Here is a 27,428-nt window from a genome sequence, read left to right on the forward strand (position 1 = left end):
TCCAACATTGAAACACAGGTCTGCAGTGAGTACCATATACAGATGCAGAAAGGGAATTCACATAGGCTCCTTTTACAATATTATCCAAGTCTGCAACTTCTGTCACCTAGAAGGGAAAAGGCAGCAAATGTTTGGGAACACCACAAATGGAAGTTTCTCGCTGAACCACACAAATCCTGACATGGAAATACAACACATTCCTTCATCACTATGGATAAAACCTCGCCACTCCCTACCTAACAGCATCGTAAGTCTATCTACACCAGATGGACTGTAGCAGTTCAAGAAGGTGTCTCACCTTCTGGCCTCACCAATGATCTTCACATTCTGGGAAAGACTTAAAAGAAAGGCTTCTCTCAAATGCTTACCTTGAGTACAGTCCACTTCCAACAGACGGGGAGGAAGGTGGTGTAGGGGAAGCTTCTTTCATTGCTGGAGACAGTGTTGGAGGAGTAGAAGACAAGACACTAGGGCCTGAAGTAGCAGCATCATCAGAATCACCTGCAGGTAATATAACTTTATTTAGCACTATTATGATATGATCTGACAGTGTAAGTCTAAGACATATTTGAAAAACATCTCTAACCAATGACAGTATCAAATGCCAGAGAGCACAACACTCATTTGGCCAAGAGTCAAGTTCCTTTCCATTAATGGTTTGCAAACTGGGTTCCACAGATACTTCTCAAGAAGCCCATGAAATAATGTGAAAATGTTGCAGCTGCATGTGCAATGCAGTGTGGGCTGTCTGTCTCACCTGGAGATGCATAGAGTGACACAAATGCAAATGCCTGTTTTCTTAGAAGTATTATTGAAAGACTCATAACATGCATTAGAATTGAGATTGGGGTAGAGTGTTGATCAGTGATTACTAGCCCATTTGTGCAGGGGTAATGCAAAGAAATAAGCTTGAGAACCAGTTCTCTGCATGGCCTCACACATATTTCCCATCATTTGCAGGGAATCAATTGAGCTCAGAGGAAATTACCAACCTGACGTCGCTGAAGACTGCTCCACAATTCCGACTTTCACCACCTGCAATATTATAGATTTAGATGTATTAAGAGCAGAAAGTATCGAGAATCAGCAGCCAATTACTATGAAGAACATGTGTTGATATGCAGTTTATATGCATATCTTCCTCAGTATCTGGGCTGTTTGTACAGTATTAGAATCCCTGTGGAAACAGGCCCTTTGGCCCAACAAGTTCACACCGACCCTCCGAAGAGTAACCCACCCAGACCCATTCCCCCACCCGATAATTTATCCCTGACTAATAACCTACACTATGGACAATTCATCTAACCTGCACATCTTTGGATTGTGGGAGGAAATCGGAGCACCCAGAGGAAACCCACACAGACACGGGGAAAATCCACAGAGACTGGAATCGAACCCGGGTCCTGGCACTGTGAAGCAGCAACGTTAACCACTGAACCGCCGTGTCACCCATGTGGAGCACAAGACTCTCATCATCTGATCATACAGAGTCAGCCTCTCAATTCCAAAATAGGGAGTACAGCTTCTCAGTATCTGGATTTCATGGAATGTTTAACCTTCTATGTTTCTGTTGATTATATACAGGCTATAACCCATAATTTTAAATGAAAAATAAGTTACAGTGACACAAAAGCAAACTACGCAAATGTTTAATACACCTACCTCAAAATGCAAGCATACACTCAATTCACTTCCTCAAAGACATGCATATCTATTCAACCTTTTCTCCAACTGGCATCAATTCCTCGACTCTCTTCATGGTGAAATACATTCAGCCGTCCTCCACAAATATACACAAGTATTCCTTCAGTGCTTCCTCAGTGTTCCTGACTAAATTTGTAGCCCATCCCTAAACCACCCAGAATGCATGCATTTACTTTTTCAAAGTTGAAAATCACACAACACCAGGTTATAGTCCAACAGGTTTATTCGGACTATAACCTGATATTGTGCGATTTTTAGCTTTGTACACCCCGCCCAACACTGGCACCTCCAAACTACATACACTTTTTCAGGTCACGTGCCCATCAAAATCACTCTACAGTCTCACATACAAACACAAGCTTCAATGAAAATCTAGTGTACACTTGTTCAATCACAATCTCCATCCAACTAAATGCCCACACACCTACAACTCTCATGTCTCAACAAGCACACAAAATGTAATATTCTTTTCTGTTGAGTTCATAAAACATTCTCTTTCTTGATAATAAGCATTAAACACTGTAGACCATTTAGCCTCTGGATCTACTTTACCACTCAATAAGATTATGGCTGATCTGATCGTGAATTTAACTCCACATTCTTTCCTAATCTACATAACTTTTGATTCGGAGATGCCGGTGTTGGACTGGGGTGTACAACGTTAAAAATCACACAACACCAGGTTATAGTCCAACAGGTTTAATTGGAAGCACACTAGCTTTCGGAGCGATGCTCCTTCATCAGGTGATTGTGGAGGGCTCGATCGTAACACAGAATTTATAGCAAAAATTTGCAGTGTGATGTAACTGAAATTATACATTGAAGAATTGATTGTCTGTTAAGCCTTTCATCCGTTAGAATACAGTGATAGTTTCACTTTTTTCATGTGTAAATCACAAAACCCTTTTTTATATAAAAGTTGCATTCTCAGGTTAGCTGTTAACAATGGTGATAGCTAGACAATATGTTGAAGGTGTTAGCCCCCTGTGTTCTCTGTCTATGACCTGATGTTTAGATTGATTCCAATCTAAAAAGTGAAATAACAGAGTTTTACATAAATTCATGCAGTTTTTGCGCTCAGAGTTCGACATGAATCTATGTAGTTTTTGAGCAAAGTGCAATGTAACTCTGAAAGTACCAATAAAATTCACCACACACAATATACATGTGTGCATGTGGGTCTTTGTCTGTCTGGGGTGGGGGTTGTGAGAGTGTGTGAGAGTGTGTGAGAGTGTGTGAGAGTGTGTGAGAGTGTGTGAGAGTGTGTGAGAGTGTGTGAGAGTGTGTGAGAGTGTGTGAGAGTGTGTGAGAGTGTGTGAGAGTGTGTGAGAGTGTGTGAGAGTGTGTGCGTGCGTGCAGTGCAATGGTGATCACCTGTAATGTGACATGAACCCAAGGTCCCGGTTGAGGCCCTCCACCGAAGTGGTCCAGGATATTCAGCCTCGGACCTTCGGGTGACCATCCTCCAAGGTGGACTTCGGGACAGGCAGCAGAGGAAAGTGGCTGAGCAGAGGCTGATAGCTAAGTTCGGTACCCATAGGGAGGGCCTCAACTGGGATTGGCTTAACAGACAATCAATTCTTCAATGTAAAATTTCAGTTACATCACACTGCAAGGTTTTGCTATAAATTCTGTGTTACGATCGAGTCCTCCACAATCACCTGATGAAGGAGTGTCGCTCCGAAAGCTAGTGTGCTTCCAATTAAACCTGTTGGACTATAACCTGGTGTTGTGAGATTTTTAACTTTGTACATAACTTTTGATTTCCTTGACAATCAAAAATTTAGCTAACCTAGTGTGACATATATTTATGATCCAGTATTCACTGCTCATCCAGGAAGAGACTAAGTTCGAAAACTAACAACCCTTTGAGAGAAAAAATTCTCCCTCATTGTGTTTTAATTAGGATTTCTCATTTTTAAATTGTGCCTCCAGTTCTAGATTATCTCACCAAGTGGAACATTTTCCACCCCGGTACAATCAACTCTCAGTAATACTTAGAATCAATAGCTAGTAATACGCAGCAAGACCATTCATTATAGAGTCGTGATTAAAATTTACATAACAGGAATTGAATGATAGTGAAGATTTCAGATGTGTGATTTGAGCAGGATTTGAAGGAAAGAGGCATGTCAAAGCAGAGAGATTTACAAATATATGACAACTAACAGTTGAACAGTAACGGAGGAGACACCAGAAAAGCAGAATGTTTGATGATAGAGAATTTGAGAGTTTTTCCCATATTCATCTCCAGATGTGGTTAGCCCAATTGTGCAAGAGGTGGTGGTGATGAGCTGCCTCCTTGAACAACAGCCTACCATGTTGTGTAGATGCACCCATAGTGCTATGAAGGAGGGAGGGAATTCCAGGATTTTGACCCAACATCATTGAAGGAATTGCAATATATTTTCAAGTCAGGATGGTGACTGGCTTGCATGGGAACTTGCAGCTGGTGGTGCTCCCTATGTACCTGCTGTCCTTCCAGATGGTAAAGGTTGTGGGCATTGAAGGTTTTGTCGAAGCAGCCTTTTTGAGTTATTGCAGTGCATCTCATAGATGGCACACTGTGTAAGAGAATGAAGTGAATGTTGATGGGGTTAGCTGGGGTTGAAGTCAAGCTGGCTGTTTTATCCTGGACAGTATCAAACTTGAGTATTGGAGCTGCACTCTTCCAGGTGAGCAAGGAGTATTCCATCACATTCCTGACTTGTACTCCATTACTCACAGCTGGATTCCTAGCCTCTGATCTGCACTTATATTTATATTGGCTCAATTTATGGCCAATGGTAACCCCCAGGATATTGATCATGGGGGATTCAGTAATGCCACTGAGGATAGTTAGGTTTTCCCTTGTTAGAGATAGTTATTGCTTGACACTTGTATGACATGAATATTGTTTACCAACCCAAACCTGAATGCTGTCCACGTCCTGCTGTATTTGGACAAGGGCTACTTCAATATCTGAGGAATCACAAATGGAGCTGAACACTATGCAGTCAACAAGGAACATGCCCACTTAGAGTCAGAGATGTACAGCATGGAAACAGATCCTTCGGTGATGAATGGAAGGTCATTGGTGAAGTAATTGAAGATGTTGGGCTTAGGATATTACCGAGGAACTTACAGATTGATGCCCTGGATTGGACTGATATCTAAATTGCACAACCATATTCCTTTGTGCTAGGCATAATTCCAACCAGGGGGCAGTGTTTCCTAATTCCCATTGATTCCATTTTTGCTAGGGTTTCTTGATGCCACACTCAATCAATTGCTACCTTGATGTCAAAGACAGTCACATTCACTTTTTGAGTTCAAGCTTCCCTGTCCATGTTTGCAGGAGCTGAGTAGGCCATTAGACCCCAAACTGAGTGTCAGTAAGTAGGTCACTGTTGAATAAATACCGCTTGGTTTGCACTGCCAATGACACCTGCCATCAGTTTTCCGATAATTGAGAGTAGGCTAATTGGATGGTAATTGACCAGGTTTGATTTGTGCTAATTTACAAGATATATCTGGGCAATTTTCCACATTACTCTGTAGATACAGTGCTATAACTGTACTGTTATAGCTTGGCTAAGGACATATATAGGTTTGGAGCACAAGTCTTCAGTACTGTTGTTTGAATATTATCAGGACACACATCCTACACAGCATCCAGTGCCTTCATATATTTAATTAGAGTGTTGAGTCAGCAGATCTGTTCTAAATCTGTCCATTCAGCGTGGTGCCACACAATGCAGAGGGATGGCATAGTGGTAATAACACTACATTCCTGAAGAAGGGCTAATGCCCGAAACGTCGATTCTCCTGTTCCCTAGATGCTGCCTGACCTGCTGTGCTTTTCCAGCAACACATTTCCATCTCTGATCTCCAGCATCTGCAGACCTCACTTTCTCCTGGTAATAACACTAGACTTGTAACCAAGAACTTCAGGGAGATACTCTCGGGCCATGAGTTTGAGTCCACCATGACTGATGGTGAAATTGGAATTGAACAAGAAACTGCTCTAATGGCAACCACATGCTTTTATTCACTTGTGGGACACGGGCATCGCTGGCTGTCCAGCACTTTTATTGTCCATCTCTAGTTGACCTTGAGGTACTGTGCTGATCTGCCTTCTTGAACCGCCACAGTCCACATGTTATAGTTGACCCACAATGCCATTGGAGGGAATTTCAGGGTTTTGACCCAGCAACAACAAAGGAATGGAGATATATTTCCAAGTCAAGATGATGAGTGGCTTGGAGGGGAACTTGCATGTGGTGGTTTTCTCACTGATCTGCTGACCTCATCCTTCTAGATGGAAGTGGTCATGGGTTTGGAAGGTGCTGTCTAAGGAGCCTTGGTGAATTTCTGCAGTGCATTTTGTAGGTGTGGAACTAATCAAGCAGGCTGCTTTGTCTTGGATGGTCTCAAGGTTCTTGATTGTTGTTGGGTAAATGAGAAGTATTCCACTACATTCCTGGCTTGTCCTTTGTAGATGGTGAGCAGACTTTAAGGAGTTAGAAAGTGAGTTACCTTCCTGACGAAGGGCTTTTGCCCAAAATGTCAATTTTCCTCCTCCTCAGATGCTGCCTGACCTGCTGTGCTTTTCCAGCACCACTCTAATCTAGACTTGCCTCAGTATTCCTAGCCTCTGACCTGCTCTTATAGCGATTGTGATATGTGATACATCCAGTTGGGTTTCTGGTCAATGGTAGTACCCAGGATGTTGATAGTGAGGGATTCAGTGATGGTAACACTATGAAATATCAAAGGGCAGTAATTAGATTGGCTCTGATTGGAGATGGTCATTGCTTGGCTTTTGTGTGGCATGAATATTACTTGGCACTTGTCAGCCCAAGATGTTTATTGATGTAAAAACCCATTTGGATCACTAATGTCCTTTAGGGAAGAAAATCTGTCATTCTTACCTGGTCTGGCTTACATGTGACTCCAGACCCACAACAATGTGATTGATTCTTAACTTCTTTCTGGTTAGTTAAGGATGGGCAATAAATGGTGGTATAGTTAGTGATGCCTCCATCCCATGACTGAATAAAACAAAACCCAATGAAGCGTGTCATCCAATAAAGGCAAGACTTCATCTCCAAAGGACTGTTTGGTGGTTGCTCCTCCCAATACGGTTATAGAACATACAACACAGTATGGGCAGATAAACTTGGTACAAGCACATTGGAGAGGACGAGGTCAAGCAAGCCTCTCCTCACACCTGCTGCAACTTCAAACAAGCACTTATGTCTTTTAAGGTTTGGCCAATTTGCTCAGTACTACCCAGTTGGTGCTACCCAGCCACTCGATGGCAGACATTGAAGTCCCCCACCCAGAGTACATTCTGTGCCCTTACACTCCTCGGTTATCCTCCAAGTAAAGTTCAACTTTACTGGGCCATTTCAGAACACACTTTTGAGTCAACCACATTACTGTAGATCTGGAGTCACATGTCATACAGACCAAGAGAGGATGGCAGATTTTACTTCCTTGAGGATACTGGTGAAGTAAATAGATTTTGATAACTGATAAAGCCTTTGTGGTCGCCATTAAACTAGCTTTTAACTTTAGACCTATTAATTGAATCCAAATGTTTGTGGTGTGATTCAAACTCATGTCCCTAGAGTATGGACTGCTACCCCAGGGACAATGCCATTATACTACCATCTACCAATGGTTAATTGAATACACAAGATGGAGTAAACCCACAGAAAGATTTTTATACAGAGCAAATTTTGATTTCACTGCTTATCAGAGAATAGCTTGTGGTAGCTACTGAGGATCAGTGAATAGGATTGGCAAGGAGGTAAGATAACATTGAAGAAGTCTGGTTTAGTTGAGGCTTATGTAGAGCAAAGCTTTGAAGACTTATTGAAAGCATACCGCAGAATTAAAGGTTTGAATGTGGCTGCCTGCTATGCTGCAATTGAGATGGGAGTATTTCAGAAGTGGAAGTGAGTCGTCTCGATAATAATCTAGATGAGGGGTTTAAAACTCAGCTGGAGGAGAAGCTAGTTGTCACCATTAGATTCAGTTTAAACAAAATGAGAGTTAATGTGCGAGACAATCCCTATGAAGAGCTTATGCTTGAAACATCGATTCTCCTGCTCCTTGAATGCTGCCTGACCAGCTGTGCTTATCCAGCACCACACTCTCAACTCTGATCTCCAGGCCTCACTTTCTTCCAAATCCACCTACATGTACTAGAAGGGTCTCCTAGTTTCCAAGATACAGGCAATACCAAGAATCAACTGCATTTTGATATGGAAATTGAAATAATGCAGAGGAATAAGGTCACAGAGGCAGCATCCGAATGATGGATTAATAAGGGACTGCAGCTGACAGTCCTTGGGATTGCTGGAGCTGACCATGTTTAACACATCCCCTGTGTTGTGTTTTCTTATGCACAACTACTTACATCTATATAATGCCTTGGGATGCAATAATATATTGCCAACTGAAAAACGAACGTTATATGACCACTTGTAACACCAAAACTAAAAAAAAACACATTTTAAAACAGGGGAGATCACAGAAGTAGATTTAAGGAAGATGGAGTTAGAGAGGCAGCAAGGTTTAGAAATCAAATTCCAAGCTTGGGGCTTTAAAGGTTGCAACAGCAGCTTCCACTCTGAGGTGAAAGAAATGGTGATACCCTAAAAACCCAAAACAGAGTTGAATAACTATCTCAGAAGGTTCGAGAGCTAGAGAAGGGTACACAAATAAGGAAAGCGAGACTTGAGGAATTTCAGCAGAAAGATGAACCATTTAATCTTGCTAAACTGGAAGCCAACTTCAGTCATAAGCCACAGGTGAGCAGGAAGATAAAAATAGAAGCATGAATGGACAACATCATGGAGGAAAAGTGATGGGGCATGACAGAATATTGAACATAATGAAGGACACACAGAGGAGAAACTTTAAAATATAAACTGAAATAACTTACCCCAATAAATGGAATAAACTTCTGACAGGAATCTTCATCTGGGCTATAGGTTAAGAGGAAAACAAGAATCAAATCTAATCCATAAAATCACGAGAGAAGGAGAACCAAGCGATGCAAATATTAACATGCAGTAACAATTCTGTTTGATCAAATACTCATCTTTCAATTTGCATTTATACGCAGGATCATTCTTCAAATTGGCTGCAAAAATTTACGCACAGCATATATGCACTAGCAGGAGAGTAATGTACAGTAGTATGGCTTTAGGTACAGAGCACTCCAACTGGTATTATCTTCCAAGCTACTTTAATGTCAAAATGTTTAAACAATTTTGAAGCAATTTACTGGAAAGGTACCATGGAGTTCACATATGTGGAAGAGTCTAGATCTACTCTCAAAGTATACCTTTACTTTCCAATCAATATTTCAAAATGTGCTAAATACTTTAAAACAAAGTACTGGAATCAAACTGTGTGGGAAGTTGTTCAAACCTACATTGGGGGCCAAAAAATGACAAGGAGAAACTACTTATGTAATTCTTATATATGATACTTCCAACAATTAAAAATGTTAGTATATCTGCAGATGAGAGTGTAAATATGGAAAAGAAATGTAACGGATAAGGTGTTAACATTAAGATAAAATAATGACTCTAGATGTCACTTTCACAAATAATGGTACAAGAGATGGAGAGTCTTTGGGAAAAGCTGGGGTAAATACTGCGAATAATGCAGGAGACAAAAGTCCTTGGTGAATAGCTTGATGATTATTGGGAATGCTGCAGGATGCAGGAAACCTTTCATCATAATGGGCATAGTACAAGACACAAGAACTCAGGCTTGGTAAAGAATTCAGGAACTCTTAGACAGTCTGGGTCTGTCTGGTTAATCACTATTTCTGAGGTTATAACAATACAATTGATTCATTCTGATGAACATTTTGAAAATAATCAGATTCTATGTCCGCATCAATTTAGTGTTTGTTTCGAAAAATCTTGGATTAATTTCAAGGTCCCTGCAGAAGAATGGCATTTCTAAGGTAAACGGTCAGGTTTCTTGACCTGTGAAACTAGCCAGAGCAAGTATTGCTGGTTATGACTACATGAAAAAGTCATGCCTGAGCAAAATACCATGTGATAGGTCCACAGTTTAAACATCAAACTCAACATTTACATTGCACCTAATGGTACTGGAAAATATAATGATCAAAACGACAGCTCATATTCAGTATACATGTAAATTGCACATTTTCCTAGTTGCTAACATTTCTGAAGTATCAACAATTGCAAAATGTTAGCTCTATTTTCTTCCCTCAGATGCTGCCAGACCTGAGACTTTCCTGCAATTTCTATTTTCAATTCAATAAATAAATTGGAAAATAGTCAAAAGGGCCAGATTTCTAGAAATATGGGGAAAGCATAACAGAGTAAGACCATTTGAGTGGTTCCCTCAAAGAGCTGGCCCAGACACAATGATTCCTGAAGAAGGGGTCATGCCCGAAATGTCGATTCTCCTGCTCCTTGGATGCTGCCTGACCTGCTGCGCTTTTCCAGCAACACATTTTCAGCTCTGATCTCCAGTATCTGCAGTCCTCACTTTCTCCCAGACACAATGGGCCAAATTTTACATAAATCAAGGTCCTGAGTAGAAAGAAGGTTTAGACCTGTTGCTCTCCTACATTGTCAGGAGTTTATCAGCTTGTCTGTTCCTCTTGGAACAAAGGAAATTTGATTGGTTTGTTCATCATAACAGATCATATTTAGATCAGGCAAACAAAAGCTGTCCAATTACTTGTTAGCAGATGGACTAGGGGACACAGGTGTCTGTTGTACCAAACAAGCTCAGATAACATAAGAAAAGATAAGAAAAGATGAGGAAGACAAACATTGTTAGAACATCTTTTTTGTTGTCATGTAGTCGGCTAAAAACAAGCAGGAGGTGAAGTCACTCAAGTGGCAAATATTCCAATGGCGCTGGCCCAAAATCATTAAAATCACTCAATTATTAAGACAGATTATTTTAAATAGAAAATAATATTTCAGGAAAAAATGCATAGCTGTATGTAAAGGGAACGGCTACAAAGACTTCTTGTCTGTACTACTTTGACAGCAAGTCCAGGTGCTGCAATCACTGCCATTAAAAAGGCCACCAGCTGTCCTACCATGAGAACACTGACATCTTCAAATTTCTCTTCAAACTTTGCCAATGATACCAACAGAACTGTGGCAGACAATGTTGAGTGTACCAATCAACTGCACCATAACACATAAGTCAGGAGTATGGGCAGACAGGAAGCAAGTTTAATTTAATACATACTGGTAAATGTGCGGTAATAGAACATAGAACATAGAAGAATACAGCGCAGTACAGGCCCTTTGGCCCTCGATGTTGCGCCGATCCAAGCCCACCTAACCTACACTAGCCCACTATCCTCCATATGCCTATCCAATGCCCGCTTAAATGCTCATAATGAGGGAGAGTCCACCACTGCTACTGGCAGGGCATTCCATGAACTCACGACTCGCTGAGTAAAGAACCTATCCCTAACATCTGTCCTATACCTACCACCCCTTAATTTAAAGCTATGCCCCCTTGTAATAGCTGACTCCATATGTGGAAAAAGATTCTCACTGTCGACCCTATCTAAACCCCTAATCATCTTGTACACCTCTATCAAGTCACCCCTAAACCTTCTTTTCTCCAATGAAAACAACCCCAAGTTCCTCAGCCTTTCCTCATATGATCTTCCTACCATACCAGGCAACATCCTGGTAAACCTCCTCTGCACCCGTTCCAGTGCCTCCACATCCTTCCTATAGTATGGCGACCAAAACTGCACACAATACTCCAGATGTGGCCGCACCAGAGTCTTATACAACTGCAACATGACCTCAGGACTCCGGAACTCAAATCCTCTACCAATAAAAGCCAGTACGCCATATGCCTTCTTCACCGCACTATTTACCTGGGTGGCAACTTTCAAAGATCTGTGTACATGGACACCAAGATCCCTCTGCTCATCCGCACTACCAAGTATCCGACCATTAGCCCAGTACCCCATCTTTTTGTTACTCTTACCAAAGTGAATCACCTCACACTTAGCTACATTGAACTCCATTTGCCACCTTTATGCATTTTGACATAAGGAGAGACAATAAACTTAATGACCCAGTTCTAAAGAGTGTGCACGACAAAAGGACCTGGGGTTCCTGTGCCTAGACCTTTGAAGGTGGTAGGACATTTAAGAATGTGGTTAAAAAAAATGCGATCTTGTGTTTCGTAAATAGAGATGGAGTACAAAAGCAAGGAGGTTATTCTGAATATTTACACTGCTCTACGTAGTCCACAACTAAAGTATTCATTGAGTCATACAGCACGGAAACAAACTTTTCGGTCCAACTTGTCTATGCAAACCAAGTTTCACAAACTAAAACTAATCCCACTTTCCTGCATTTGGCCTATATCCCTCTAAACCTCACCAAGTCACGTACCTGTCCAAACGTCTTTTAAATGTTGTAACTGCACCTGCATCTACCACTTCCTTTGGCAGCTCATGCCACATACAGACCACCATCTGTGAGAAAAAGTTGCCCCTCAGGTCCCTTTTAAATCTTTCTCCTTTCATCTTAAAAATTTGCCCCCTAGTTTTGAACTTCCGCCTCCCTAGGGACAAGTTCTCTGTTATTCATCTTATCTATGCTGTTCAAGATCTTAGAAACCTCTATAAAGGTCACCTTTCAACCTCTTATGCTCCAGTGGAAAAAAACCCAGCCTATCCAGCCTTTATTTATTACAAAACTTTCCATACCCAGCAACATCCTGGTAAATCTTTTCTGAACCTTCTCTAATTTAATAAAATTGCTCCTATATCAGGGCAACCAGAACTGTACACAATATTCTAAAAGTGACCTCACCATTGTCCTGTACAACTTCAGCATAATGTCCCAACTCTGATACTCAATGGTCTGAGCATTGAAGCCAAGTGTGCTGAACACCTTCTTAACCACCCTGTCCACTAGCAATGCAGCTTTCAAAGAACAATGTACCTGAACCCCTAGGTCTCTCTGTTCAACAACCCTACACAGGGTCTACTATGAATTGGATAAGTCCTGCCCTTGTTTGTTTTACCAAAATGCATTACCTCACATATATCCAAATTAAACTCCATTTGCCACTCCTTAGCCCATTGGCCCAATTAGTCAAGACCCCTTTATAATCTTCTTCACTGTCAGTGATACCACCAATTTTGGTGCCACCTGCAAACTTAGTAACCAAGCCTCCTAAATTATCATTTAAATTGTTTACATAAATGACAAATGAAAGTGGACCCAGCACTGATCTCCAGTGTTCCAGTCCAAAATCCAACCATCTACCATGCTCCCATCTCTTACTATCAAGCCAATTTTGTATTCAACTGACAAGGTCTCCCTGAATCCCGTGTGATCTAACTTTACTAATTAGTCTACCATGTGGAATGATGTCAAAGCCTTTACTAAGTCCACAAAGACAAAATCCCCCGTTCTGCCATCCAGATCTAATCACTAAACTTTAGAAACAATTGAAGGGTCTGTGAGAAGGTGCAGAGGAGATTCAGCAGAATTGATCCCAATAAGAAATTTTAATGATAAAGCTAGGTTGGAGAAGCAGAGACTGTTCCCATAGAACAAAGGAGATTTGATAGGATTGTACAACATTATAACATCAGATTTAGAAAAGACAGACAAAATCTAGACCATTATCTGATCCCAATCAGGGAGCCCTGGCTGCCAGATAACAACAGGAGTGTCAGGCATCCTGCTCACTCAGAGCTGGCTCTGAGGGACATGGATCCGTGTCAAGTCCTCTCCACATATAAACAAAGGTGACGACACAAGATACCAGCCTCTGTGGAGTTACTTCAGTGGTGAGGAGAGAAAAGCACATTCCTGAAGACATTTGCTCGCAACAATTGTCTTTGAGTTGGGTGAACATTTCAGGCTTGTGCTGTTATTTGGGAAGCTAGACTCTTTTGTTCCTTCCAAAGACTGGGCCTAGTCAGTGGAAAGAATGCTTTTTTTGGGGGGAAATGACATTTGAGGCAGATGAAAAGCAATAAATAATTCTCCTGACAACTTGTGGACCGGGTACTTTATTGGTTGTTAGGCACCTAACTTTCCCCGAGGCACCTTTCAGGAGTTGATGGGTTTAGTTAAAGAACATTATAACCCCAAGCCTCTTCTAATTCTGAGATGCTATCAGTTTGACTCAGCAATTCAAGAACCAGGGGAATCCATATCCAAATTTTGGACGAGGTATGTGAGTTTAATTTAACCCTTAAAGAGATGCTGAGACACCTTTTGGTATGTGCAATTAATAAAGTAACCATGCAAAAGCACCTATTAGCTGAAGCTTAACTGGACTTCAAACAGGCACAACAATTAGCTTTATTATTAGACATCCTCGCCACTCCGATTGAGCTTGGGGAACATCACTTGAGTGAAGGCAACTGCATAGCTGCTCTCAGGATATACCCTAAACAGAAGGACTCTAGGTCAGCCCACAGTAAAAGCCCAAAACAAAGCCAAACCTCAGCCAAGTGGCTAAAATTTCCTTCAGGATCCGGGCCAGTAAGCATTGTAGTGGCTGCAGGTATGCAGACTCGAGACAGCAAGAGAGTCCTACTTGACCTAAATTGAGTAAGAGGATTCTGAGGCTGATATGTGGGAGAATATATACCCTGGGAAGTCCTCCTACATCTGGTTTGGAACAGTTAAATTGGTTCTGATTTGGATGTTATGAAGCAATCAAAGTAAATATTTGGTCAAATGACGTTCCAGTTCTAATGGAGCTTGATACTGGCGTGGCTGTTTCAGTGCTTGCAGAACTGGTCTTTAACAAAATTCACTCTGGACTCCTACCCTTAAGTTTGTACAAGACCTCAGCAAGACTGAGAACCTACATCAGGGAACCTTCACAGAACTTCGGCTCCAGCCTCTTATGAGGAGTAGCTGGTTCAGTTCCCACTGATTATAGTAAAAGGCTTGGGCCCAAGCTTGATGAAGTGAAGTTGGTTGAGTAACATCCACCGAGATTGGCTCCACATTTTTTTATTACAAAACAGCTGCTTGAGTGAAGTCCTAATTAAACACCCGGAAGTTTTTCAGGAAGGTCAAGGAGCCAGTGTCACCTTGCATGTTGAGCAGGAAATAATTCCACAATTCTGTATGGCTCGCCCAGTGCTATTTGCCTTACGGGAAAAAGTAGAGGAAGAAATCAGAAGGCTGGAAAACAAAGGACTGATCAAACCAGTCCAGTATGAGCAATTGGCAGCACAGTTGCATCAATCAGTTTGGTTCACTTTTGTGGGATTTTTAAGGAACTGAAACCGCCTTATGCGTTTGGATAAATATTCAATCCCTCACTTAGAGGATTTCTACCTAAAGCCTGCAGAGGGGCTATCCCTTATGAAACTGGACATGAGCCATGCTTACTTGCAATTAGAGTTAAATGAGGATTCCCAGAATCATGCTACAATTAATATCCATTTGGGTTTGTATCAATATACATGACTGCCATTTGGGGTATCGTCAGCATGTGCAATTTTTCTGTGGAGGATGAAGAACATTTTACAAGGTCTACTCCAGATCACCATTTAACTATATGATGTGCTAATAAAAAAGGAAAACGAATAAGGAGCAATTAGAGAACTTCAAATAGTCCGTAGATATTTCCTCCAGGCCAGCGTTTGCCTTAGAAGGGAAAAATGTGTGTTCCAGGCACCCTAAGTGACCTTCTTGGGTTCCAGAGTCAACAAGATTGGGTTATGCCCATTGAAAGATAAAGTGAGGACAATCAAAGATGCCCTGGCTCCTACATCTGTATCAGAGCTTGGGTCTTTCCATAATAATTCACCAGCCAAGGAAAGTTCATACATAACCTGGCCTCCATCTTAGCACCTTTGCAGCAACTCTTACAACAGGGTCAATTTCAGAAATGGTCATGTAGCCAAGCCATAGCTTCCAGGGAAGTGAAGAAACAGCTATTATCTCTAAGGTGATGGCACACTATGATCCCAAGCGAGATCTGATATTGGCATGCGATGCCTCCCCGTATAGCATTGAGGTAGGAATTGCTCATAGGTGGCCCAATGGAGAGAAACATCCAATAGCATATGCGACCAAGATTTTGGCTAATGCACAGTGCAAATAACCCAGACAGAGAAGGAAAGTTGGTGGTTATATTTGTAGTCAGGAAGTTCCACTCATAACTTTATGGACGTAAATTTGGAATAATAATGGACCACAAATCCCTGCTAAATCTGTTTAAAGAGGACAAGGCAGTGAAGCCAAATTCAGCAGTAGGCTCGAATACTAAGTGCATATAATTACAAGTTAGAACACCATCTGGGAAGCCAAGTAGCAATTGTGGATACATTTGAGCGGTGTCCTGCTGGCAGATACACCACTGGAAGAGTCGGTCATGGTTTTAAATTTTCTGGACGTATGTCCAGTCACAGCCGACAAAGTCAGACTCTGAACACAAAGATCCGGTCTTGAAAAAACTGAAACAGTGGGTGGTGATGGGGGAAACCAAAGGGCTGTCACAACCAGAATTACAACCTTATTGGACCTGGAGAGACCAGGTCACAGCAGAGGACAGCTTATTATTGCAAGAGCAAGAGTGATTGTCCCGAACAAGAGTCACTGCCAGATACTGGCTGAACTCACCCAGGGTCATCTAAGGGTTTCCAAAATGAAGATATTGGTGAGAGGTTATGTCTGGTGGCCAGGATTGGATGCAGATATAGCTACAGCTCGCCACATTCATGGGAATGGTTAGTTAAACCCTGGACTTGATTACACATTGACTATGCTGGTCCTTTCATGGGCTCAATGATTTTGGTCATTGTGGACATCCACTCAAAGTGGCTGGATGTGCATACAGCACATTTGTCAAACACCATGATGATGATAGAAAAGCTGCGTGCATTTTTTGCAACACATGGACTCGTGGAAGTGTTGATCACAGATAACAGGCCATCGCTTACCAGAAGGGAATTTCCGTATTTTCTAAAGTCGAATGGTGTTCAACATAAGGACAGCTCCATACCATCCAGCATCCAATGGTCGGTAGAAAGAGCAGACCAAACTTTGAAAGCAGGATTAAACAAACTACCTACAGCTTCACTAGATATCAAACTGTTACTATTTAATTTAGTTATAGGGTCATCTTTCAAGCAACTGCAGGGAGAGCTGCAGCAGACTTGCTAATGAGAAGAAGACTCCGCATCAGGTTAAATCTGATATTCGCAGAGCTGGGAGAGAGGATGAAATGGCTAAACACAAGACTCCGCTAAGTGAGAGAGACAGTGTACTTCAGGTTTCGTGTAGGAATCATGGGAATAGCTCTGCATGGGTAAGAGGTATGGTCGACACAAGGTAAGTCCAGTGACGTATAAAGTTTGTGCAGATGCAACAGTCCAAAACAAGAAAGTGGACCATATAAAAGGTGCAAACTCTCAAACTGTGAGAGAGCAAAATGTGCATGGCTCGTCAACAGTCTTTTCAGTTCCGGAACCTGTGGGTTCTCCCTCTCCATCAAGAATCTGAGATGGACACAGCAGATGTTGCTGCCTGGATGTCTTTGTCTTCTAAGTAGGGAATGAATTTATTCCAAAATGCTCCAGGGACAAGGGGTGAGCTACTGTGTATTGATGCTGCCCATATTAGAGGCTGAGTTGGAGGAATCTGAGCCAGTGCGAAAATGCCCCAGCAGGAGTTACAAACTAAAGAACCAGCCTATTTCCTCAGACTCAGATAGGGAGGATGTAGTGATCGTGAAGAAGTCAGCCAGGTGGACCTAATAGAATACAAGTTTCCTGATTGGGGCTGTTAATCTGGTCCCATCAGGGAGCCCTGGCTGACAGATAAGAACAAGAGCGTCAGGCATCCTGTTCACTGAGAACATGCTCTAAGGGATCAGTATCAAGGACTCTCCACATGTAAATAAAGGGTGACTTGGTGACAGGACATCGGCCTTGGTGTAGTTATTTCACCAGGAAATCACTGACCTGGAGTGCGCTAGAAGTAGGCACAATTCATGATTTCAAAAGTAAACTGGATGGTAATTTGAAGCGAATAAACTTACAGGCCATGAAGATAGAGAGGGGGAATAGGGTTACCTGGGTTGCTCATGGAGACCCAGATTAGATGTATGTGTTCTTCTGTGCTGTAATGATTTGATGATGTTGAGACTCATAGCAGGCTGACCTAGACATACATTCGGTGTGTTCAATGTCGATGAATCAAAACTCTGGATGCTGGGAATACTTTACTCCAAAAATAGAATCATAGAAGAAAGGAGTAGAAGACCCTTCAGCCTTTTGAGTCTGCTGCATCATTCAATATGCCCTGTTTCCACTTTCTCTCCACACCCTTTGATCCTTTCAGCTCCAAGAACTATATCTAACTCCTTTTTGAAACCGTTCCCTGTTGGGCCTCAACCTCTGGTAGAGAATTCAAAAGGCTGATCATACTTTTGGTGAAGAAATTTCTCTTCCTATCCTACCCTGTAACTTTAGACTGTGACCTTTTGCAGTTTCCTTATCTAGTCCTATTAGGATTTTATACATCCCTATGAGATCCCTTCTCATTTTTCTAAACTCCTGTGAATATAGTCCTAACCACTCCAGTCTCTCTTCATGTGTCAGTCTTGCCATCACACAAATCAGTCTGGTACACATCTACTGCACTCCTTCTATAGCCAGAAAACCCTTCCTCAGGTAAGGAGACCAAAACTGCACACAATAGTCCAACACTCTATACATAAGGCAGCAAGACATCTCTACTACTGTACTCAAATCCATTTGCTATGCAGGTCAACATACCATTTGCCTCTGTCAGTGCCTGCCAATCTGCAAGGTTACTTTCAGGAGCAGTGTACTAGGATACCCAGGTCTCGTTGCACTCATGGTTACCTAACTTCCTGGTTTTGTTATCAAATAGATAACTTCACTTTTAACCACATTCTACTTTATCTGCCATGCATTTTGCCACTCCCTCAACTTGCAAAAATCACACTGAAGCATCTCAGCATCCTTATCTCAGTTCACCCTCCTACCCAGATTTGCTTTATTTGCAAATATCTGGATAAATTACATTCACTTTCCTAATCGAAATCATTCACATAGAGAGTATATTGTGAATAACTGGGATTCAATCACTGATCTCTGCAGTACCTCACTCGTCACTGCCTACAACTCAGAAAATGACCCATTTATTCTTTGTTTTCTGTCAGCCAGCTAGTTATCGATCCATGTCTATACACTAGCTCCAATCCCTGTGCTTTAATTTAGCTTCTAAATTGCAAGGACTGTAGTTCAAGAGGTAGCTCAATACCATCTTCTCAAGATTATCTGGGGATGGATAATAAATACTGTCCTCGGATGCTGCCTGAACAGCAGCACACTTTTTGACTTCTGCCCTTGACATGCCTATCCTGAGTAGAAGAAGATTTCTCAGTGTTGTGCTTCAGTTCTATTGTCATAGTCAGTGGAGAAGACAGACGGACAATGCAGTGACATTAAGGTAATGTGATGCATTGAGATTCATGGATATATCCTTAGAAGTCATCAATACGGGTGGGGGGAAATTAGATTGGATAATATTTGTTTAGGCAGGGCCAGTAAAGTATTCTCTGGAAGTGTGATTTACTTTTCAGATACCAGACCAGTAAATGCTTATTAGCATGCTCATGGGAAATACTAAATGTGTACACTACTCTCCAATGTTAACATGCTCCAGCAGATTCACCAAATTTCCAATCTTAAGTCATACAATTGTAATCCAATCATCATACCAGGCAACAATGTTAAGCCAACAGGAGAAGAAAAGACTGGCATTAAATATACATATATTGACAAAGCATTATATATTTATTTTTTTTAAAAAAATCAAAACCCAAGCAGACTCTGGTACCTTATGTTAAAATCAAAATGAAAGCTCTTTTTCCTTTATTGAAAGCAACCACAAGAAAACAAAAACCACACGTTATTACACGGAACAGGTCGATCTGAGGGTTGTATCAATAATAAGGACTTGCCATTTCCTCACTGGCTGCTGATAGCGGAGTATTAAAGTCAGTCAAATGCATTTATAGCTGGCTGCATATCACATGAGGATACAGTTTTTTGTGCTGATTAAAGACCAGAAGTAGTTATTATGGAACAAGAATTATTGATAGAACGGACCTGAGCCGTTTTTTAAAATGTAAGTGTATCCTTTTTGATTAATCATTCTCTCGACTCCAATCTATTCTCACTATCTACTGAAGACCACAGCACATTAGTTGATCAGTGTGTACCAATCTGTTGCTGGTTCAGGAGGGTGTAGATCTACAATGATATCATTTTACAACATGGGCACAATTCTTGGAGGAGAGCTCATTGGGCTTCTCTGTGTCATGTGGGGGACAAGGATGTTGCTTGGATGTTCAATTTTTGCTAGATAAATAAAAAGGATATCCACACAGTGGATCAATTCACTGATGAGGGAAGGAATAGAATATGTAATTTTAAAAGCCACTATTCAGAGCATGCTGAATAGTATCTTAAAAGATACAATTTTAAGCCATAGCATTGTGTGTCGACATTCAGCCAATTCTCTTGGTTTTCAATATGTAGCATTGCACTCAGGGCATTGCTTTAAACAAAACTTTCTCACTTGCAAGAGCAATTGGTGGAAAATCCACTGAAACCTTTGCTGCTACAGCTTCTTGCATAAGAACAGCTGTTCTGGTACAGGATGCTACAACCGCATTTGTCTTAAATCTACAATATCTAATTCAAAAAATGACAGGGAACTTGTCTATGTTAGCACTTTTAACCAAAGCCAGTGTGGAAAGGGCATTTGAATTTAAAAGTAATAGCCACACATGTAAACTTAAAAAGGTAAACAATAAATACCATAATTCCTAAGCTGCTATAATATTACTTGGTTATCACAGAAGATAATTAAACAACATTATCATAGACCTTGTTTTAAAGAGAGATTTTCCTGAAGAACATGTTCCAAGGTGAAGTGCATAATCTGTTATTTACATTATTTTATTAAACAACCTTAAAGACTTCCTCAGGTTCTCATCATCATTACTACTTGCTGAACATGACCAATTACAAAAGATTATGATTACTGAGTGTGTATAGGAGTCACTGAGCATAGCTGTTTGAACTGTGGGATACAGCTGATTTTAAGTGCACCATCAATGGTTGTGATGGCTTCAGCTGTCTAAGGCAAGTTCTGGAATTCCCTCCCTTAGAAGCCTTTGCTTTTCTTTCCTTCTTTACCTTGCTCCTTAAAATGTTCTTCTTTCTGACCAGCTTTGGCTCATGCTCTTACATCACTTTATGTGGCTGGAGTCAAATTTTAATTTATAAACCTCCTACAAAGTGCCTTGAGGCATTTTATAATATTAATTGCAAGCTGTTGTCAGGATTAGTGCGCGTAGTGTCTCAAACTCATTTATCAAGAATCAATGATTCGGTCCATATCATGACAGTAGCTCCTTCCTCCAGAACCTTATTTTACTAATTCTGTCACGAGTAATGCTTCCTTTGCACTGCTGTTTAACAACCTCTCCCATCATTATATTACTGACTGTATATCTAATGATGTTAATTAGCTCCCTTACACAGTCTCTCAGAAACAAACTTCCATCACCCTGTGAGACGAATGGCATCTCAACTAATGTTAATCCAGTTCTGAAAGGTTTTGTAACTCTTCAAATACTTTTGCTAAATACTGATTTTCTTTTTTCTCAATGTCGCCACCCACTTTAGGCAAAAATGTTGCAGGAGAAAATGTACAAGATGTTAAACTTATCTCAGTGTATATTGATTGGTTAACTTTTGAAAGAGGTATTTAATACTGAAAAATCACATTGTGAATTATTATGGTCTAGCTAATTTACATCTGTAATATACCTGAGTGAAACAGGTTACTGGCTGACCTCTCAACACTCGACAGCCAAGTATTCTGCATTTATATTAAGATATTTACTGTGAAAAAAGATGACATATAATAATAAGAAAACACATCAACCAAGTACTGCTGACTTGCAAGAGCTACAAAGGTATAACACAAGGTTTCATGACATGTCATGAAAGAAACAGGGATAGAGCGAGACCAACAGATTGATTTATTGTCACAGAAATATTTACTTTACTGAATATGTGCACTATTTTTGGATGTCTGGTGATTATTATGGTGTAAGGTCTCAATTATGTTCACCCGCAGGCATGAAAACTGCCTGCTGCTGTCACAGAGTTCCATTTGGCTGAGTTTGTAGATTATGTAACTTCTTGAAAGCATTATTGATTTTCAAATGAAACTTTATGTAATCAGTGTAAAAATCAAGGCTGTACCTTTTCTGCTTGTAGGTTAACATAGCTTCCGCTATAGGTAATTGGTGGGAGATGTTTGCATTGGAGATGTACTGGGTAACTCTAGTGACAACGTCCGGTATTTCCTGCACTGCAAATAAGACACAATCAACAGGTTAAACAGGTCATTGGCTCCATTAATCACAGCATGTCTTTCTTACAAAAGCAAAACTACATCCACAAGCAGGGAGAAAAAGTAGTTAAACAAATTTCCAGCAAAAATTCTAAGTAGCTATGCACACCACACACAACAAAAGACAAAGACGTTCATATATATGAGTCAAGGGTGGGGTGCTGGAAAAGCATAGTAGGTCAGGCAGCTTCCGAGGAGTAGGAATGAGGCTTGTGAGGGGGTGGAGAGATAAATGAGAGACGGTGGGCTGGGGGGAAAGTAACTGAGAGTCTGATTAGTAGATGGAGGTGGGGCTAATGGTGACAGGTCAGAGAGGAGGATGGAGCGGATAGGTGAGAAGGAAGATGGACAGGTAGGACAGGTCATGAGGGCAGTGCCGAGTTGAAAGGTTGGAACTTGGATAAGGTTGGGGGGAGGGCAAATGAGGAAACTGGTGAAACCCACATTTATGCCGTGCGGTTGGAGGGTCCCAAGGCAGAAGATGAGGCATTCTTCCTTCAGGTGGCAGGTGGTTAGGGTGTGGTAATGGAGGTGGCCCAGGACCTGCATGTCCTTGGCAGAGTGGGAGGGGGAGTTGAAGTGTTCGGCCAAAGGATGGTGGGGTTGCTTAGTGCAGGTGTCCCGGAGATGTTCTCGGGAATCTATACAAGTAGGCATCCTGTCTCCCTAATGTATTTGGGAGGGGGGGTCTGTTCTTGTTGCAGTTGGAGAGGTGGGGTTCAAGGGTGGAGGTGCGGGAAGTGGATAAGATGCACTAGAGAGCATCATTAACCACATGGGAGGGGAAATTGTGGCCTTTGAAGGAGGAGGCCATCTAGTGTGTTCTGTGGAGAGATTGGTCCTCCTGGGAGCAGATGCGGCGAAGGCAGTGGAATTGTGAATAAGGAATGCCGTTTTTACAGGTGGCAGGGTGGAAGGTTATGTAGTCCAGGTAGCTGTGGGAGTCAGTGGGCTTGTAGAAGATGTCCGTGTTGAGTAGGTCACTGTTGATGGATATGGAGAGGTCCAGGAAGGGGAGGGAGGTGTCCGAGATGGTCCAGGTGAACTTAAGGTCTGGGTGGAATGTGTTGGTGAAGTTGATGAACTGTTCAATCTCCTCATGGGAGCACGAGGTGGCACCAATACAATTATTAACATATCGGAGGAAAAGGAGGGGAAAGAGACGGGCATAGCTGGGGCCATGCGAGTGCCCATGGCTACCCCTTTCATCTGGAGGAAGCGGGAGGATTCAAAGGAGAAATTGAGCGTGAGGACCAGTTCAACCAAATGAATGAGAGTTTCAGTGGAGGGGTACTGGTGGGGACGCCAGGAGAGGAAGAAATGGAGGGCTTGGAAGCCCTTGTCATGGCAGACAGAGGTGCATAGGGACTGGATGTCCATGGTGAACGTGGCAAAATACTTTCCAAGAATTCAGGACATCCCAAAGTACATTTCAGTAACTAAGTTGTTTTGAAATGCAGTCACTGTTCCAATTTAGGAAATGTTACAGGTACATTCTAAGGAGGAAGTTAAAGGGGGAAAAGAAAGGCACAAGAATTCTGAATTTTAGGGTCTAGTCAGCTAGAGTTTCAATATAGATCCAAATCAGGATGGTGGGCAATCTGAAGGGAAAATTGCAGATGTTGTTTACAATCAGACCAACAACAATCTTGTTATACAGCAATTACTGAGAAACAAATATGACAACTGACAAGAATTTTCAGAAATCATATTGCGAGCACTGTGGAAACCTGATAGTCAGGTTGTTCAGAAGGTAACATAGTCTCATTATAAAATACCAGCTATTGTGAGCATTGAAAATACCGATTACAGGGACTTAAGGCCTTCAAAGAAATGTGCAGCAGATATTGAATTTATAACAGAAGAGTACAAAATATATGTAATATGTCTAAAAAGGCAATAACTGAACAAACAGTGCACCACTTACATACTCATTTACTCATTACTACTTCCTGAACAGAGTCTCAAAGGCAAGTCTACATTGTGTAATAAAGATTAATGTTTCAGTCACTTTTAATATCAAGGTCATTAACAGTGTTAGAATAGGGATTAATCTATTTTATCAATAGCAAGTAAAGAAAGAAAGCCAGGAGACTGACCATTCATCAAAGTTATGTTAATCAATTCAGACACTAGCTTCAGACACAAACTATTAGCAAAACTTTATTAAAACAATAAAAGCTTTCACTCAAAGAATAACCCAATCGAACAAAGAGCTAGAAGCAAAGATGTTATTTAAGTGCCATGTTGAGTGTCACAAATGGATTAAAAATCAATGAACATATACTTAGGATTATTTGAAAAACAACATACAAAACAGCCCAACAAATGTGGCTGCTCCTAGAAATCTCCAGCATTTATCATGACAAAAGCCAGCTTATCATCTCTCTGGAACATCAGCTCTATATTTTATATATCATTCCAGTCAAGCCATTCAAAGGAATACTACACAAGATGGCCATCGCCAGTTCTAAACAAAGGAAACCATTGAAACACAATATACAGATGATTTTATTGTCAGTTTTTATATTCCTGGTTAGTTTGCTCTCAGTTTATTTTCTCTACCTTTATTATCATTTTAATCCTCTTTTGCTGAATTCTGAATTTATCCCAGTCTTCAGGGTTACAACTGACTTTGACCTCCTTATATGCCTTTTTCTTTTAAGTTAATACTCTCCTTAATTTCTTTGGTTTATTCCTCTCATAAACCTTTCCTCCTTACTGGGACGTATTTTTGCTGAGAGTCATGAATTACCTCCTAAAAGTCTACCACTGCTTGCTTACTGCTAATCTATCTGCCTAGTTCACTTTAGCTAACTCTACTGTCATTTCATTGTAATTTCTTTTATTTAAGTTAAACACAGTTGTTTCCAATGCGAGTTTCTCATTCTCAAACTGAATATTAAATTCTATCATGTTATGATCACTACTTCCTAGGAGGCCATCTTTTCGTGGAGGCCATTTATTTAGACTAGAGAAGTACTAGAATTAATAGATCTGGTCAGCATGGACAAGTTGGACCAAAGGATCTGTTCCCATGCTGTACATCTCTATGACTCTATACTCGTGTGGTCTTTTTCCTCTTCTCTGTAAAACAACCAAGCTGTCAAGGGTTGCTGTCAGCAGAATTCACAGCAGAATATGTGACGCCATTCATTCCACTATTTTACTTTAAAGTGACAGTGGCAAAACTATCAACCTTATATATATCTTCATATTTGTAACATACCTTCTTTCAATTTAAATATTTAATCAAGGTTTTCTCAATTGGAGGTTTTACATTTTGAGAGCATCTGATCTTTCCACTCTACTTTCTGTTGCAACATGCTTGCAAATTGGCCGTGGAATTGGCCTATATTGCGGTTACTGCACTTCAAAAGTAATTTATTAGTTGTAAAATGCATGGGGTTATCCTGAGGATTCAAAAGACATTGCATAAATACAAAGTAATTCATTCTTACTTATCCCCAAATTTCATATTGTGAAATCAGCTTCAGCAATTGTGTTATGGTATTCAACTTTAAAATCACTGATTAAAGCAAGAAAACTAACAAAACTCAATCACTAGATTTGTGACAACATGGTAACTCAATATAGCCTTGACACAAAGTGACTCAGTGGCTTCCAGTGCATTACAACATATTATTTACCTATTGAAGGAGCCTCTGTTTTGGTGAAAAAATCTTGCCATGCTGCATCCTGGAAAAAATTGTTGTACCTGTAATCTATGGAGCTGAGGTATTTGGCCACTGGGTGAGAACCTAGAGAGAAAAACATGGATGTTTTAATATATCCAGCCAGATTAAAAGCACTGCTTTAATTACAACCACGATATCTGTAACTTGCTGCTTCTTTACTTTCCCACGTTCATTTTTAATGGAGATAGACAATGGGAATAAAGATTTGCTCTAAGCTTTAAAATTTGATCATCTTAAAATCCTAGAACAAAAAAAAACAAATCCATTTAGTCCCGTGTCCTGCTATTTCTCCAAAGCCCTGCAAGTCTTTTAATTTTTCTGTTCTCACTTTATTTCAGTGTACGGTGAACAATAAAATAGTGAACAGCTGCCTGAAGTTGCAAACAGGTTAAAACAGCTGTCAAGATTGTGGGAGATCTCAGCAACTGCATGTCAAGGTTGCTGGAGAGACTGCAGGAGGGACCAGCAACTGCATGGACGTTTGGAAGAAAAAGGTTGCTCTGTTTGCACATACCCTCACAGCTGTACTGTAGAAGCTTTCCAGTATTTACTCCACTCTAAGCTGTATTCTACTTGCTGCCCTCTACAGTATATTAGATCTTGCAGATCTATTATCGATAGTGCCTTGTGCATCTCTAACTATTATAAAAGCGCCCCTGCATATATTCCACTCCAGTTCTATTTTTAAATGATAATACAGCTCCTAGCTTTTATCATTCAATTCAACAAACTCTGATTGGGTCCAAAAGAATTTGTAGCTTTTTTTAAACACAAAATCTGGCTGATGTTCAAGTTTCTTGGTTATTTTTCAAAGCATCGCCACAAGGATTCAAGTGCCATTCTAGAAGTCCACCCTATGACCAAACAGATGGCTAACACTGAGTCATAAGGTAAAATTTCAAATCATATTGCGACAGCAAAGCAATGAACATCCGCACAGAACATGACTAAATTAATACCTTAAAACCACTGACAATCAACTGTTATTCATTCTAACATAGTTCATCTGAGATTTTGTTTCTTATAAAAAAAAGTTATAATTTCTTTTCCTTTCCCTCCCTTCCTTGAATTTTGTGGAATTTCAGAACTGAAATTCATAGATTTTTGATGGGCAAGTCCATTAAGGGATATGCAACCAAGGCAGGTAAATGGAGTTACTGGATACAGATGATCCACAATCTGACTGAATGATACTGCAGATGAGGAACAGAAAGGCCTGTTTGAAAGGCCACTGAAAGATGCCGCTGCTGGCAAATGAAATACATTCACATCTTTTTGTCCAATAGTAATACCATACATTTCAAAGGTAAACAGGAATTGGATGCTTTCTCTCCAGCGCACTCAGTTTGATATAGTGTAATGACATCAATAACGATTGCTAACATTTTCTACATGCTTCTATTTGTGACATTTTGTGTTTCTGTTTGATTATTAATAGCTAAGAGCAAGAGACAATGACTGGCAGAGGACTGACAGATGACCTGCTGGCCCATGATGCACAATGAATGGTTACCAAGAGGTTCTACAATCACTGCAAGAT

At 40.8% G+C, this 27,428-nt stretch overlaps 1 protein-coding gene across 6 annotated transcripts in view; it reads right to left on the bottom strand.

Moving 5' to 3' along the window:
• The window catches only part of pacs2 (phosphofurin acidic cluster sorting protein 2), a 297,732-nt gene that overhangs the window by 15,684 nt on the left and 254,620 nt on the right, over positions 1-27,428 (bottom strand). For 3 of the 6 annotated variants that reach the window (XM_043698193.2, XM_043698191.2, XM_043698189.2), the window contains 6 exons: positions 25,841-25,951; positions 22,040-22,148; positions 19,596-19,628; positions 8,642-8,684; positions 993-1,035; positions 369-501 (listed from right to left, as the gene is read on the bottom strand). In XM_043698193.2, the coding sequence (XP_043554128.1) occupies positions 369-501; positions 993-1,035; positions 8,642-8,684; positions 19,596-19,628; positions 22,040-22,148; positions 25,841-25,951 (472 nt within the window). The remainder of the gene's footprint in view (positions 1-368; positions 502-992; positions 1,036-8,641; positions 8,685-19,595; positions 19,629-22,039; positions 22,149-25,840; positions 25,952-27,428) is intronic. The other 3 variants (XM_043698194.2, XM_043698192.2, XM_043698190.2) reach the window with 1 other exon arrangement.

Source organism: Chiloscyllium plagiosum, unplaced genomic scaffold (genome assembly GCF_037043375.1).
Source record: "Chiloscyllium plagiosum isolate Xiang-an unplaced genomic scaffold, Cpla_swu_hap1 HiC_scaffold_8, whole genome shotgun sequence".
NCBI classification, from domain to species: domain Eukaryota; kingdom Metazoa; phylum Chordata; class Chondrichthyes; order Orectolobiformes; family Hemiscylliidae; genus Chiloscyllium; species Chiloscyllium plagiosum.